This window comes from Athene cunicularia, assembly GCF_003259725.1.
Source record: "Athene cunicularia isolate RWA chromosome 1 unlocalized genomic scaffold, athCun1 chr1_part2, whole genome shotgun sequence".
NCBI classification, from domain to species: domain Eukaryota; kingdom Metazoa; phylum Chordata; class Aves; order Strigiformes; family Strigidae; genus Athene; species Athene cunicularia.
The window spans coordinates 13,214,068-13,231,105 of NW_020799092.1; the positions used below are offsets into that span (position 1 = coordinate 13,214,068).

The window sequence follows — 17,038 nt, forward strand, 5'->3', positions numbered from 1 at the left end:
AAAATACATTCAGGCTCATTAATGTGGCATATACACAGTCTATTTTACTTCAGTATGCCTTGTTATAGTTACTTGAATGGAGACATGGAGGAAATGCAATTTGCTTCAGGAGATAACGTGGACACTCAGATGCTCCTGGTGATGAGACAGAATTGAAACAATGCTCAGCTGCATTGTCTCGGTAGATGTGTGGAACTGATTCCGTCTTCTGTCCTGGCGTCAAAACCTGTTCTTCTGGTGGCCATATGACAGATACAATTATTCAGAAACTTTGTAGATATGGAGGTTATCTAAGGTTTACATAGAACCTCTGTCAGAAAGACTTGGAGGAGTCATTAGTAAGGGATAAGGAGGTATTTTACCTAAAATTTTAATTAGATCCCATAATTTCTAAGTTTTGGGATGGTTTAACTAGGAAGATCTCTATGTGATTGGTTTGTTTTTTTTTTTTCCCTACATTGCTAATAAAATGTGATCTTTCTTAGCTGTGAAGGTCATGAACTGTTTTTTGTCTTTGCTGCGTAGGTGGCTATATTCAAGGAGCGGGAACAGAAGGAGATCGAAGCCATGCATGCTCTCAGGGCAGCTAACCTGGCCAAGATGACTATGGTGGATCGGATCGAAGAAGTCAAGTTCTGTGTCTGCCGCAAAACAGCTAGTGGATTCATGCTACAGTGTGAGCTGTGCAAAGACTGGTTTCATAGTGGCTGTGTGCCCCTTCCCAAAACAAGTTCTCAGAAGAAGGGCTCTAGTTGGCAGGCCAAAGAAGTGAAGTTTCTGTGTCCACTTTGCATGCGTTCCCGAAGGCCACGGCTTGAGACAATACTGTCTCTGCTGGTGTCCCTGCAGAAGCTCCCTGTACGGCTGCCAGAAGGGGAGGCATTGCAGTGCTTGACAGAACGTGCAATGAGTTGGCAGGACCGAGCGCGGCAGGCTTTGGCCACTGATGAGTTGTCCTCTGCTTTGGCTAAGCTTTCTGTGCTCAGCCAACGCATGGTGGAGCAGGCAGCACGTGAGAAAACAGAGAAAATAATCAGTGCAGAGCTACAGAAAGCAGCAGCTAACCCAGACCTGCAGGTAAGGATGTGGATATCTTGCTCTTTACCATGCTTGTCCTTTGGTGTGTTGAAATGCCTTATCTTTCTTGGTGAAGCTTGGGGGAGAAGGGAGGGCAGTTAAAGGCTGAGAATTAGACCAAAATTCAGTGCTCCTCAGGCTATGGCTGGCTTCAGTCAGTTACAGGCTGCTTCAGGAACAGGCCTGGTACTTTGTACTTGCTCTCAATAACAGCTGTTGAAAGTTCTTGTAAGAAACCTCAGTTCAGATACAGCAACTGGCTAAGGGCATGAAGATGTGTAAAGCGGTGGCTGCTTTGGTGTCCAAATTCCATTTCCCTCTTGATAGAATTGAAGATCTTGATACCTACGATTTCTCATGGATTGTCATTCTCAGGCATTTGATATCTTGTTAGTAAATTTCAGCGAGGACTGTAGGGAACACTGGTACTGCTGACCTCTTCATCTTGAGATTGAGAACAGTAATCAAATGATGATGATGAAGTTTGTACAACCACAGGCGGTAATTTGGTAGTACTGAACAGCAGTATCTAGATTGTTCTAGTCACTATTCATAAACATGGAAATAAAATGTAATAGAACCTTTTCCTTGGATATTTACCTATATTTCTTCACATCTAGCTGTAACTAGGCTTTTCTTTGTCAATAACTCAGATTTTTTTATAAATTTTTCTGGAAATTTTACTGTTGCATTCCCATATTCCATTTTTCTTTCAGGGACACTTGACTAGTTTCCAGCAGTCAGCCTTTAACAGAGTGATAGGGAGTGTGTCCTCATCCCCACGGCAGACTTTGGATTATGATGATGAAGAGACAGACTCTGATGAAGACATAAGAGAGACATATGGCTATGACATAAAGGTAAGCAGTACAGTGTGGCTTGTCTACACGGGATTAATCCAGAACACTTGTTTTTATTAATTCAGTTTATTTTGGAATATTTTTCATATCTTAAACTATCTCTTTACGTTCTGCCCAGTCTCAGATTGCAGAAGAGGTACTTCTTGATTTTGTCTGAGTATCTCAGCTCTGGACTATTGGGAAGTTTTGTAATGTTTTTATTGAGAATTTCCAAATGTCCTGTGATTTGAGTTTCAAAGCGTGCTTTTTAGTGCTAAGGAAAAAAAGATACACTTCTCAAGAGATTTGTATTTATAATACCATGGAGGATGAATGTTGTCTTTATGCCCTATTCAGACATGTGAATCATAAATATGAGTAACTGTCTATATGGAGAGTTGTTCAACAGTTTGTGCTACAGCAAAAAATTAGTATTTGAAAACAGTGTGTCCTGTAAGAAGTTTCCTGATGCCAAAGCTTCTTTCACGTTTCCATACCTTTCTCTTCATTCAACCTTCGTATAACGGAGGTACATCTGTTTAGTTTTTTATGTGTGGAAATATTGAGATGCATGGATTGTGTTGTAAAATTAGGGTCTGGATTCAGTTCAGAAATTGTAACTGCAGTTAAATTTTTAAAATATTTTAATTAGAGAACTGTCATGAGAAAAGGCAGTTGTAGAAATAACCGTGTTTTCAGTGTGATGTATTTCACTTCAGAATTCTGAATTGTCTTTTTTGATACATGCAGAGAGAAAACCATGTTTGATCTTGTGCAGTGTTTTCTTTTTAGGGATAGTGTCATATGTACTTTAAAAGATGCTAACTTAAGAGACAGTGTGATCATATAAATTCTTTTAAGGCAGATATTGTGGTTTATAAACGGACAGCAGATTTTCCAGGTATGATTTGCCTCTATCTTTCAGTATTTAGTTTCTAAGCAGCTTTATGCATATACAGACATTTGTCTTAGTCCCATGTGAAATGTCAACAAGAATGTATTGCAAGTGGATGTTACAACTTCTAATTATATTAGTTTTATATTTTAAAAAAGGTTTTCAAACTGTTCTTTGCATCAGGAATCATACTAAGGCATTTCTGAAAGATGTGGCATTTTCTGAGGCTGTGATAAAGCATATGTCAAGAAAGATGGCATATGCTTGTCAGGATTGGAGGATTTTGCAGGAGTGTAATAGTCTTTGTTTAATAATTGTGTTGTTATGATTTAAAAATCTGTTACTTAACCCTTTTGATTTGGATGTTCATCACTACATGTACTTGTGAAAGTAAAAATCTGTTGGAAGCAAAGCTGATAGGGACCAGAAATGTCTTTTGTTAGGTCAGCTAACATGGTTGGAATGGAAGACATGTTCAGGCAACCAAATTCTTCAGGTCTAAACTAGGAGCAGCAAAGTTCAAAAGAAATAGCAAAGTTGCTCAAAGTTTAATCATTTTATACTCTTGGCTTTCAAGGGTTGGGTTTTTTCAGTTTGATCTGTAAATGTTTTCCAGTGGAGTGATGGGTTTCTTTAAAAAACAAAAAAAAAAAAAAAAAATGATATATGAATTTGCTTTTAATAACTTCCTGTGGACATTGTAGAAGTAATCCTTGGATCCCCTACGGGTCCAGAGACTGTATTTCCAGCACCATGCTCTTAAACGTCCGAACTACAGCAATGATTACGAAAATGCATGTGAAAAGGCCTGTCAGATTATATTGTTTCTTCTAATTAAAAAATTATTCTTGTCAGCAAATACTTCATTATGAGTGCAATATATAGACTTGTTCTAAGATTTATAAGTAGACTGATTCTGGTCAAATATACTGTAAAATTTCTTCATCTTTAATTGCCTTCATTTTTCTTTTTCTCATTTTTTTTTCTCATTTCTTTGCACCTTTGTTGCCTGTGGCCACCAAATGGTGGTAACATTTATTCACCTGTAGGGAGAAACATCTCTCTCTGAATGTATTTATTCTACCTTTTCATCTGGGCAATTTGAATCTGAATTTCCCACTTCTAGTTCTGTCCTGAAATCATTAGTGTGTACTTCGCTTCCTTTTAAGAGTGTAACTGAAAGACAGAGAGAGATTATCATTCTTAAACTCCCTTTTTATGTCATGAAATGACAGTGTCTGGGTGGTACAATTTCCTGAGTTGGCCATTTTGGGACCCACACAGCTAATCTTCAGGTAAATATTGTCAATAACTGCTCTACAGCCTTTGTTTTCTTTTAAGCCAGCTTCTTGGTTTTTACTGTTTTCTGAGAGGTTTCAGTCTTACATGGCATGCTAAGTTTGTTTAACCTGTTGGCCAGTTTCATGGCAATTATGATGGAGTAGCTAAGTTCTGGAAAGTGCTGTGGAAGTAGACACCTGGTTGAGGAGATTATCCTTATTAATTTCATCTGCAGGGCTGAATAAGAAGAGGAAGAAGTTAGTACTAGGGGCCACTGGGGAACGTACTCAGATGGGCTTGTTCCTTCTCTGGATTCTCTGCCTAATGTAATGCAAAATCAAGCAAAGCTGCTCCCACTGCTAAGAGATTCCTAATCTCTTAATGGATCCACCTGCACCTGAAGGCAGGTGTCCCATTTTGGAGGGTGATGCTTCTAAAAAGTTAAACAGCCATCTTACACAGTGCATTGAGCTGAGCACAAGCCAATGCCATTATTCTGTTCAGGGAAATACAATAGTCTCAAGCCCTCTTACAACCCTCTTCAGTGTTTGGGCCCATCTTAAAATGGTTCAAGACTGCCATAAAAGTCTTGATCCCAAGTCAACCTTTGATTGTTTACCACTGTTGATATTTGCTGTGCTCAAACACCCTGTTGTTTCCTTGCCTGTAAGTTCTTTAATCATTTCTTTCTGTAGTAACCATTATTTACTCAGCATACTCCTGCTTTACTAAAGATGCCAGTCTTTATGGTCTTGCAGTCAAATTTTTCAACCAAACAAATTTATGTAGGCTAACAGTAAGCCTCTTTTCATTATGTTGTCTTTTGAAGACCATACTTCAGGAACTGCAGAGTGAGGAGAACTGTCCAGTGTTTCTCATGTACTAGCTATAAATCTATTGACCTGTCTTTGCAGTCGCTGTGTTCATCCACTATTTAAGTAGGGATGTAACTTGTGTACCTTTTGCATGTGGTCTTGGTGTCTCAGGTGGGGTACTTCAAAGTAGGGTTCTAGGAACAGAAGACTGGTCAGTCTTAGTAGAATTTACTTTGAAGTAGGTGTTTTCTGGATCCAGATGTTGCATGTTTTCTGTGGGTCTTTTTCAGGACAATGCCAGTGTAAAATCTTCTAGCAGCTTGGAGCCCAATTTGTTCTGTGATGAGGAAATCCCCATTAAATCAGAGGAAGTGGTGACACACATGTGGACTGCTCCCTCATTCTGTGCTGAACATGCATATTCGTCTGCTTCTAAAAGCTGCTCTCAAGGTATTTACTTTTGCATACGCTGAGATAAAATTGAACAGATAGCTGGGATGAACAGTCAGTAAGGAGGGAAACTGCTCTGTGACCTATGCTAGTTGTAGAGGATATGTTGTTTGTAAGAAGGTACGGTAGAGTTACATTGCAGCTAGTTTCCTGATGTCTGGTACATAAACCTGCATCAGTATTTTTCCTTGGGATTGTCTCCCTCATTAGATTGTTGAAAAAACTATGTGACTTCTTTTGGTTTTGATCTCTTCCTTTTATCCTTACATGACCTGCCATCCATCTGAAAGGTTCTAGCACTCCAAGGAAGCAGCCTCGGAAGAGTCCACTGGTACCTCGCAGTCTAGAGCCCCCTGTGTTGGAGCTGTCACCTGGAGCAAAAGCTCAGCTAGAAGATCTAATGATGGTAGGAGATCTGCTAGAGGTGTCGCTGGATGAGACTCAGCACATCTGGCGGATTTTACAGGCTACTCATCCACCCTCTGAGGACAGGTTCCTTCATGTCATGGAGGTATGGAACTTGAAGAAATATTCTGGTATAGGAAAAAAAACCCAACCCACATTATTTTGGGGTGTTTTTTTTTTAAAAAATAAAATCTTGGGTAGTTAAGTCGTTAGTTACTTTGACATGTTTGGATTTCAACTGGGTAATAGTAGATTCCAGAAAATAACAGAATAAGAGATGCAAAAATTCAGTTCTTAATCACTTACGCCGTAGCACTGTCCTCCACAAGTATATTTAGAACAGTTTGTTCAGGCAGTTCCATATGCAAACCTTATTTTAGAAAATACAAGGTTAACGAAGGAAACGCTGTTCTTGATTATGCTTGGAATCGAAACTGATCTGCAAAAGAATTACAAGAAGCATTTAGGAAGATGGAAAGTCTACACTTATATAACAATATTTGTACGTTGCTGAACTTTTGTTGTTACTGGGAAAAGAACACTTTAATAAAAAATGATTTAGTAATGCAGATAATAAGATTCCTCTTCTTCCTCAGAACAACATAGACAGCATTTTTTTATTATATTTATAAAAATTATCTAAATAAAAATATTTAAAATACTGTGAAGGTATGCTGATCACTGCTCAGCTGACGACAAATGAGGCAGGCTGAATCTTAGGTCTAGTCCAAATCATTTAGCCTCATTGATGTGGTGGGAAAATGGTACATGCAAGTGATGGAGGGGTACTGGAAGAGAAGGTGGGCTCTTGTGTTGAAGAGCTGTACTGGAACCCACCCCATATCATATGTCAGCTAAAGTTAGGGGTCAGTTTGCCCATGTGTAGTTACGGAATGTATGATCACTTTTTGGGTTACTGATCTGCACAGGAAGTATATTGAAGATAATTCTTCCTTGACTTTCTGGTAGTGTACAGTAATATAAGATGGAAGGTTACATGTTTTGAACAGTGAGGTTAGGTGAACATGTTAATCAGTTGTCTCATTTTCTGAGTGGCGTCCATAAACAATAGATAAATCAAAGCGTTGTGAAGCTGCCATCAGTTAGGACAGTAGTATAAAACAGATCCTGCTTCCAAAGTACTGCTTTACCATGTTTTGACCCAAGTACTTCATAAGCTTAATGTTTTTCTAATCTAATGGTTTGGGTGTGAAATTGATTAAAGAACAATTTGAATGCCAGCAAATAGCAATTTCTAAATATTAATAGTTAAGCACAGCTTTCTTTTCAGGGAAGGGGTAAGAGGGTGTGTGTATTATGACATATTCTGGTTAACCGTTATGAATACTTATTTAACCAGAACTACTCATTTTGAATTGCATACCTTTTTATGTCTGTTTACATGCAAAACAGTTAGACTTTTGTATAATAATATTCAGAGGATTTAGTTTTGGGTGAAGTAGCTATATTAAGTAATGTACAGGAAACAGAGTCTTTCTTTACTGGCTTCTAGTACGTCCTTAATGTATTAATAATGATTAAGGCTAAAGTATCTAGTTGTATTAACAGAATTTGAGTCCTGTTTGTACAAAGGAGCTATACATGTGAGTCTTTCTGATATAAATAGGAATTGTCATTGTGGATACTACCTGCAGTGACAGTTTTCCAATTTTAAGCCTCACTTCTGATCTGAATCTGCTATCGGAGTTGTTAATGATGCCAGGATATTTACAATGTGTGCCAGTTTGGAAGCTGTTCAAATAATGGATCTGTTCTTGCTTGAGTTGATGATACATTTTAAGAATTCACCAATTGCTCTTTCTTAATCTCCAGAATAGCAATTGCTTTCTCTCAAAAATAATTACAGGCAAGACTGATCTGGGATGAAAAATAAGCAAAAATAACAAATGATTAATCTTCTCAACTTTTATTAAAAAGCAATGTGAGAAGGGAGTTGTAATCATTGCATATTTGGCCTTATCCTTGCTGATTTACTTTTTTCCTCTGGACATTTTTGATTCATTGTACTTTGACACAATTGATACCACTTACGATTTTTTTTCTAGTATGGTGAAAATGAAGTTGAACCCCTTTTTGTTTTAGAATTTGTAACGGTATGCTGTTGAATAGGTTCCTTCATACCTTGTCAGGGTAATAGTGGAATTGAATACATCTCAAACCACAGCTTTGCAGTATGCTGAAATTTGCAATTCTCCCCCCAAAAATAAATCTCTTTTCACCCTTTCTGTGAAGGATGACAGCATGGATGAGAAACCACTGAAAATGAGAGGGAGAGACTCTTCTGAGAGAAAGCGGAAAAGAAAGCTGGAGAGAGCAGAGCAGTTCTTTGGAGATATGAAGCAAAAATCTAAAGAGCTGAAAAAACTGGAAAAACCCAAGAAGAAGAAGCTAAAACTCACCATGGATAAGACAAAGGAGCTGAACAAGCTGGCAAAGAAACTGGCTAAGGAAGAGGAGCGGAAGAAGAAGCGAGAGAAGGCAGTTGTTGCAAAGGTGGAACTAGCAAAGGAGAGCACAGAGAAAAAAAGAGAGAAGAAGGTTCTAGATATTCCTTCCAAGTATGACTGGTCAGGAGCAGAAGAGTCAGATGATGAGAATGCTGTATGTGCTGCACAAAACTGCCAGAGGCCCTGCAAGGACAAAGTGAGTTTTTGCTTAGTTCTGTCACGGGGAATTCCGTGAAAAGTCAGAAACTCCAGTGCAATTTAATAATTAGGTTGAACAGCATGAGCAATAAAAGTGGTATGATTAGGAATGAGAGAGGATTGAGTAGTACTTGGATAGGTACACAGATGTAGTAGATAAAAAACAGAACTTCCTTATTCTCTTAGGTACTTTACAGCAGGAGAAGATGAAGAAAAATAGGAATCTGGGAAAAAGTACTCTGTCTTGGTTGGGAAGTTTAATTTCTTCAAGCTGTATATTTTTTTTGCTGGCTATGTGCAACACATTGGCTGATTCAAAGGATAAATTCTTTAACTCAGCTAGAAATGTTTCTGACTTGAGTGTGTTTCTGAGCAGAAGCGGGATGTGCATTGTTTCTAAATTAACTGAATTTTCTGTATTTCTACATACAGTTAGGGAACAGTGATGCTGCAGGTCTAGAGATTTCCAACCGGAGTGCTTCACATTGCTTGTTGGAGATAAATAGTCAGTAATTTTAGACCTGATTGGACTATTACAAAAGAAACTTGAACCACCTCTCTCTGTGGTTTCCTGATTGTCAGCTTTTAACACAGACTGATTGATGATTAAAAAAATGTTTTTTAAAAATTTTTTTCTTGTTCTTTTTAGAAAGAAGACAAAAACACTCCTAATAATAACTGGAATAGACCCTATACTGCACTACCTTGTACAAGAGAGAGTAGGAACAACTACAGATACCAAAAGCTTATTTCTTGTTTTGCAGAATTGTAACATGGCATTAAAGTGTTCATTTGAACACTTAAAAAGTCCAGTTAAAAGACCAATTTTGAAGACTTAAACTTAGACTGAGATTAGAAATTATACTCAGTTGCTCAAAAGATGATACAGTCTTTGTACCACTGTTCTTTTTATTTCACAGATGATAATTAGCTTGTATTAGTACAGTTTTTACAGAAATCAAGATTGCAAGAGGGAGGAGAGTGCCTTTAAGTTCATATTATAAAGAAGGTTATACTAAAGGAAGTACTAAATGAAACTGAGTAAAATTCCTCATTGTGTAATGAAAGCTTTTAATGGAATGACTGTCTTGCCCTAAGGTTGGATGTATTTTTGTTCGTTCTATGGGTGAATGTCATACAAGGCAAAAATGGCAGATACAGCAATGTGATGACTGAAGCTGCAGCTGTTAGTGTCCATTACTAGTCACTTAAAAACATTTTTTCAGGAGAAGTTTTCCTATAAACTAAAGCAAAATATTGAGCTGATAATGTTTCTTCATTTTAGATAGGTTATCACTACTGTTATTTTTCTAATGTATTTTCATTTTCACATTCCCCTGTAAGGTGAAAGCAGAACTACAGCAGTAACAATTTTTACAGCTGTATCACTGCATGCCATTAAAACTAAGAATCTGTTCCCTATCCTGCAGATCTCAGTGTCTGCTCACTGACTCAAATTAACATGTACTTTTACTCAGGGAGCTACAGAAATCCAGTAATTAATCTTTTTTCCTTCCTAAGTTTTAATTTACTTTTTATGCCTTTTCCTGACAAGAGTTCAGCAGAAAGTTTGAAATATTTTATCTTAAGTGTTCTGACACTTTGGAGTTACAGTTTGTGTGCATTTTTTTGTCATTTGATGTCCAGCAGTATACCCAATATGTAGCTGGTAGAAAAGTATTAAAGCTGTTGGTGTCATGTGGCTTTTTTTTAGCCAAGAGCAGTAATGAAGTCCTTTTGTTTTCTGTAATTTTTAAGTTGCAAAAGCTACTATTTGATAATGCAGTCCAAGGGGATGTGTATAATTTAGGATGTGTATTTGTGGACTGTCATCTATGCTGAAGTAACTGTCCCTGAGCCTGCTCCTATTCTAAGTGTGTTCTGGCATACCTGTCTTTCATATGAGGAGAGATGGATGTCATCTTCCTCAGTAGTGGTAGTGTGTGTTTGTATTGTTGTGGTCTAAGGATGCAAGAGGGACAAGGTTTGTTGGGAAAGTATTATTTTTTTTATTAAACTGAAGCAGCTTGTTTAAACAAGCTCTGTAGGGCATTAATTTGTGCCCAAAAGCTTTTGTGTTCTAGGTATATCAGGTGGGTTTAATAGAAGATATTTTCTTCATAGAAACTATGCCTATTTGTATTGCCTTGTAATGTGCTATGTGTTGCTGATCTGATCTCTTGCAGGTAGACTGGGTGCAGTGTGACGGTGGCTGCGATGAGTGGTTTCATCAAATTTGTGTTGGTGTCTCTCCAGAAATGGCTGAAAATGAGGATTACATCTGTATAAACTGTGCAAAGAAGCCAATGCAGGGACCAAGTAGCCCTGCTCATGCACCACCTCCTCCTTTCTTACTGAGCTACAAACTACCAATGGAAGATCTTAAGGAGACAAGTTAGCAAATACTTGATGCCTGGAACTTGTTGGGAAATGGACCACTTAAACCCTATAGAGAGAGAGGGTTTGAAGCTAATGTAGCCACTGAGCTTCACTTCTAAGGATGTACAGACCTGCAGCAGAGTCAGTCCCTTCCTTACAGCTGGCTTCCTTCATACAATGGGGACGTCAAGGCACAGTGGTACCGACTCGTCTATGCAGACACTGCCTGATTAGGAGCTCCAGTCACTGTTTTTTGACTTGAGTATTTCCATCTTCGAGTGTGGCTGTTGCTCTTAGAGACTGAGCAAACCCGAGGCTGATAGATTAGACACTTCAGGGTGTTAGAAGTACATGATGACAGTGGAGCTGGCCTGGAATTAGTGGGCATAGGCTGGAGCTTTTAGCCTACCAGATTACCCTAAGGAGGTGACTTTGGAAGTTACCTTTTGCCTCCCTGTGCCAACCCAGTGAGTAGGGCAGTGTCTTGGGAGAGTTAGGTTGCCTCCATATCCAGGCAGCTAACACTACACTATAAGGATGGGAGCAAGTGGATTAATTTCTTTTAATTTCTCTTTTGTAGCTAAAGGGCAGAGGAGCTCATGATCTCAGAAATCAGCAAAGGTTCTGCTTACCAAAAAAGAAACCCAACTCTACTCCACTAGGCAAAATTTTTATCCTTAGTGGGGAACAGTTGATCTTCCTGTCCTGAGGAAGGCCAAAAAACATTGATGAAGATGTCTAGCTAGACCAGAGCTTGGGAAGAGCAGAGTGCTTCCCTTCCCACAGGGGTGCCCTCTCCTGTTCTAGGCTTTGCTTAGAATTCTGCACTCCTGCACATTAAAGTTGTTTCACGCAGGATGGAGCTGGCAAGGAGGTACAGCACCCAGGGCACCAGCTTCTGTGATCTGTACCCAGGGATGGGAAGGAAAGAAGACAGCCCACTTACCTCAGAGGTTACACTGACATGTGCTTCTGTGAAAAGTTTCACTCACAACTATTTCCAGTATCACCAGGCTACGGGCATGGCCTCAAGCGATACCAGCAAGCAGTCTGCAGATACTGTTCGCAAAGCAAATCCCCCTCCCTGCTGGCTTTGCTGGATGTGTACCAGTGTACAATCAGCAACAGTTCTTGTTTGAAGTTGCCCCTGGCTTTGCCAGAGGACCAGAGGGCTTGGGGTCATCCTGGGTGACAGTTGTTTTAGTAAATCCATTTTTAAAGAAGGACTTGTTTTTACTTTTTTCTAAATGTCTCAGACTACTGACTTGTTCTATAAATAGATTATTTTTCTTTGATTTTTTTATACTTACCACTGTTAACCAGCAGCACAGACAGAGGTTCACAAAGCAAAAACCTGCCCGTGGGCTTGGGTTTTTTTACTCCATTCCTTCCTTGTAGTACAAGGAATTAGCAGTTACCTTCCCCATTCTAGCTTGACCAGCTGCCTGTGTTTAAATAGGTAAATACATTTCATGTGCTACCTTTGTGTTTGGGTTTGTTCCTATTAGTGGGGCATCTGGGCCTTAACGACTCCAGTGGATGCTGGCTTTGTGTATGTGAATGTCTGAAGCCAGCCACTGGGCTGTCTTGTCCCCCTCTCCACTCGCTCCCTATTGTGTTTCCATTCTTCTGCAGTTCTAGGAGTGTTGTAAGTAGTGTCCAGTCTTACTAGGAGCTGGATTGGGATTTAAAGAAATATTGACAAAAACAAAAGTGTTCTGTCTTGACTGTTCTGTGTCCCTTCTCTTGTTCTTTAATATTTGCAAGTTTATTTATCTGGCAGAATTGTTCATCCAAAAAAAAAAATCAGCTCAGGTAGACGAACTTTTATCAGTTTGTTTTATTTGTGCCTGCCACCTGGGAAGAGGAAGATGTGCAAAAGAAAAAGAAGTAAGATGGAGGGCAGAAGATACGGGGTCTTTGGAGCTTTGAGTGCAAATTGGGCACAGACTTCCAATTCCTGCTCCTTAAAGACTAATACAGTGGTAAAAGCAAGCTGCATTTAAGCATGTGGCTGAATGGGAACCCTAGCAAACTTGAGTATTATTTGTTTACTTATTTATGAAGGAGTCTATGCTATAGCTAGATATACCCTCTTTTTACTTCCAGTTACATTTTTTTCTTCTCAGTGTATGCTTAGTTTTAGTAAACTGGTTTAAACATGTTACTTTCCTTCAAGCTTTAACTGATGGTACTACGTAAATGTTTCTCTATATGGAGTGGATAGACTATCTGTCACAGATGTTTTTATCGTTCCAGAAGTAGACTAGTACAAGATTTCTTAGAGTCCCAGTGTTCTGTATTCTTTCCTGACTCCTAGAATCCATGACACAACAGGGAAAATATGGTTAGCATATCCTGTTAGCCACTGAGCATATCCTCTTAACCATTCCTACGTTCTCTGTTGCGATAAAGTCGTTGTATGTAATTACCATCAACTGGAAAAAGACATCTTCTAGTAAATCTGCATTGAATATTCCTGTTTCTCTGAGTAGAAGGTGTGGTGGAGAATGTTAACAGTAGCACTAGTTACAACGAGAAGGAAACAGCTATACGATGCATTGGTAAATCATTATGCTTGTAACACGCATGGAAAGAAATGAACAACAGAAAGAAAGTGCAAATGTGCAGAAGGTCATATTTTTAGTAGGCATTTTTCATATTATCACATGGAGAGGCTCTTTTATTACATTGTTGGAAGGATGTTGCCACACGTTTTCTAGTTACAGATGTCTCATCTGCTTTTCGGTAAAGTGTTCATAATGCAAAGATCATTATTAGCTTTACGTCTTATTGTTTCAGCTTATTTTAAAGAGCATAATTCCTATGACCAGATTGCTGGTAGTATGAACTTATGAATAAATGTTAACTTTTTGAAAAATCCATAGATATGTAGTTAGTGGTTGAAAAACCTAAAGCTACAGCTGTGGTATTGTCTTCAGATCTTAGGGTTTTGAGTTTTTATTAAAGCAAAGAAGAAAACCAAGGTTAAGCTAAGGAAATAATTTTCTTACAGGTCTGCTACAGCTGTAGGAAAAATCTCGCGGTTTGGGGACAGAATCTCAGTATACACAAAGTCTTAGCTTGTGTATCTAGAAAGGTACATGTCTTAATGCCATATTCTACATGGATGCTAGCCACTCTTCATGTTACTTCTCTTCATGTGTCTGACACAAAATGTCAAAGAAATGACCTGAGCTGTTGTGAGGAACTAAAAATGACCAAGACTTAAGTTGTATATCTTATCCGAACCATGCAGTTTCAAGCTTTTTTTTTTTTTTTTTTGTAAGAATCAGGGCCTGGAATTGGGCAGCTTTACTTGCCTAGAGATAAGCTGAACTTCAGTACCATTACTTTTAGGATTTATGCTTCTGGCAGATCATCTGTAGCTGAATGCTTGTGCAGCCTGGACTATTTGATAACGAGGGCTTAAGGTAAAATTGATGATATTATGGGAATTATCTTAGGGGGTTGGCATACAGTTACACAGTATAAGATAAACAGATGTCTCTGTGTGTGTCGTCAGCCACACTGTGAAGCTGGCATTGATCTTTTCAGTTTTTAGAATCAGAGTTTGGGTTGAGGGGACTTCTGGAGGTCATCCAGATCAACCTCCTGACCAAAGCAGGGCTGACTTCGAATGTAGGTTAAGTTTTCCAGAGCTGTGTCCAATCAAGTTTTGAGTATTTCCAGGGATGGGAATTTGACAACCTCTCTGGCTTCCTGTTCCAGGTTTGTAGCACCTTCAGTGCAAACTTTTGTCTATTGTACAGTCAAAGATTCATTTGCTGTAGCGCTTGCTTGTTGCCTCTTGAAGAGTCTGGCTCCATATTTTCTGTAACCATACATTAGATAACTGAAGACTGCAGGTCCTGCAGCCTTAAATTCCAAGCTGAACAAACCTGGCTCAGCCTCCCCTGAGCCATATCATGAGCTGCAGCCTTTGAACAGTCTTGGTGGTCCTCAGCTGGACTTGTTGCTTGTTTGTCAATATCTGGTTTTGTAGTGAGGAGCCCCAAACTGGATGTGTTACTCCAAATGCAGTTTACAAGTGTTTGATACAGGGGGAAAATATGATAACTTTAACCTGCTGGCCATGCTTTTACTATGTAGCCTGGTACATGGTTGGTGCTTACAGCTGCAAGGGGACACACTGCTGACTCCTATTCATTGTGTTCACTGTTAGCCCCAGGTCCCTTGGTTTATTATTTCTCAGGTGCAGGACTGATGAACCTAAACTTTCCAGCAGCACATTACTCCAGCCTGTCAAGATCCAACTGAATAGGAACCCTGTCCTCCCCTGTTTTGGGTTGTCCTGCTCCTGTCCTCCACCAACATTCAGTTTGGGGTCATGTGCAAACTTGAGTGTGCTCCATCTCAGCACTCAGGTGGGTAAGACATAAACCAGTAGTCTGTTGTACCAGCCCCTGAGGTACTCCACTTGCAGCTGGTCACCTCTTAGATTTCAAGTAGTTGACAAGCCTGAGCACAAAACTCCATATCCCTTTTTCCCCCCCCTGTTGTATGCTGTCCATTTACATAAGTGGGTTCTTGCTATAAGTCAGTATACATCCACTGCTCTCCCCTTGTCTACAGAGCAGCCAGATTGGGCTAAGATTATAGTGGTGACTTATCAGTCACCTTATCCCTCATTGACCTGGATGTGACTTTGAGGAGTATTTGTTTTGTAATTTTCCCAGGGACCAGGGGGAGACCAGCTGCCCTGTAGTTCCCCGCATCCTCCTTGTTTCCTCCTCTTCACTGAATGGACATGATATGAAGAAGAGTTCATTACAGTCCATCAAATGATCAAAATGATCTTCCATACAGACAGTTTCCTAAGCTTTATTCATCATGGTGGCATATAAGATTCAAAGGCAAAAACCAATCCATTTGAATTGCTGTTTGTAAGATGTGTGGAAAACTAAATGACAGAACCAAGCTTCTTCAAGTGCTGCTCTTACCTAAACTCCATGTGGGCTAGTGAGCAGTTATGTTGGTCCCATACATCTAGATACGAGTCTAAGCTGGCCTAGCTGAAATCAGTGTTACTGATGTGTGGTCCTTCTGTACCCAGTTATTCATGCTGGAAGAAAGGCATAATACAAATGAGCATGAACGGGTGCAGCTGATCTTCTAGAAGAAATAAAACAGTCCACAGCCTTGTTCATTCAACAGTAGGCTGTTTTCTAGACAGCTGTCCCAAGATAGCTGTCAAGATTTGTGGTGTTCTAATAACAGTTATTAGAGTGAGTGCAAGACAGGTGTAGCAAAGTAAAGCAGAAAGTACTCAGATATTCATCAGTTGCTTATCAGACATACCTTAGGTGCATGTTGAATACCTTTAAAAGTAATGATTGGTAGAACCACTGTACACTAGCAGTCATTTTGTATGTTGAAAATGAAAGATTTTAAAAGGGTGGAAAAAGTTTCTTAAAATCGTTCCTGAAATCACTGTTAATGCCCCTGTAAGAAGCTGAGAACTGTGGTCTGCTAAAAGCAAGATTTGAGGTTTCCTCAAGCTACATGAAAATGAAAAGCAGGGAACTCCTTCAAATCCTCTCCAGCTGCAGTCACTAAAAATGTGTTTGGTCAGCCTGCCTGAACCAAACAGGAACTCTGCTTGGAGCACAGAGGCAGCAGGGAGATGCAATAAATCCAGCCCTTATCGAAATTCTAGCCATGTTGGTTTTGGGAGGGTGATAAATTCGTAGGACAGCTGGAAACTGCACAGCGAGACGTTGAGAGCATTGAGCCTTGTGTAATGAGACGGCTTGGTACAAATGAATGTTAAGTTGCAAGGTAAAGGCAATGAAAGTAGCAAGGATTTATTGAAAACCAGAAATATTTGTTAAGGAGACATGCTCTGAATGCCTTTGAAACAAAAGCCCTGCTGCAGTGAATAGTTTTAATCATAGATGGGGCATTGTGCTTCACCTCAATTGGAGGCTTTTCAGAGACCAATTTTTGGCAGTCTGTCACTGCCCACCCCCTAAAAAAAAACCCCTACATGCCAGAGGGAACTGCTGTGGGTATTAATTAATATCTGAGGAGAGCAGCCATCTCTGAGCATGCAGATCCTGAGATGCTTGATGTCACCAGCCAGCCTGGCATCTGCTTCTAATGAATGGGTGGTGTCCCAGCAGATCAACCTGTTGCAGCCATGTCCAGGTTAACGCAGACTGTGCTTGGTCTTGCATCAATGCAAGTCACCTGGCAGGCAATGGGCAC

At 39.5% G+C, this 17,038-nt stretch overlaps 1 protein-coding gene across 1 annotated transcript in view; it reads left to right on the forward strand.

Moving 5' to 3' along the window:
• The window catches only part of KDM5A (lysine demethylase 5A), a 57,929-nt gene extending 41,186 nt beyond the window's left edge, over positions 1–16,743 (forward strand). The window contains exons 22-27 of the mRNA XM_026868400.1: positions 526–1,077; positions 1,794–1,937; positions 5,198–5,357; positions 5,648–5,868; positions 8,016–8,426; positions 10,615–16,743. Coding sequence (XP_026724201.1) covers positions 526–1,077; positions 1,794–1,937; positions 5,198–5,357; positions 5,648–5,868; positions 8,016–8,426; positions 10,615–10,827 — 1,701 coding nt within the window. The 3' untranslated portion in view covers positions 10,828–16,743. The remainder of the gene's footprint in view (positions 1–525; positions 1,078–1,793; positions 1,938–5,197; positions 5,358–5,647; positions 5,869–8,015; positions 8,427–10,614) is intronic.
• Positions 16,744–17,038: the final 295 nt, after the last annotated feature.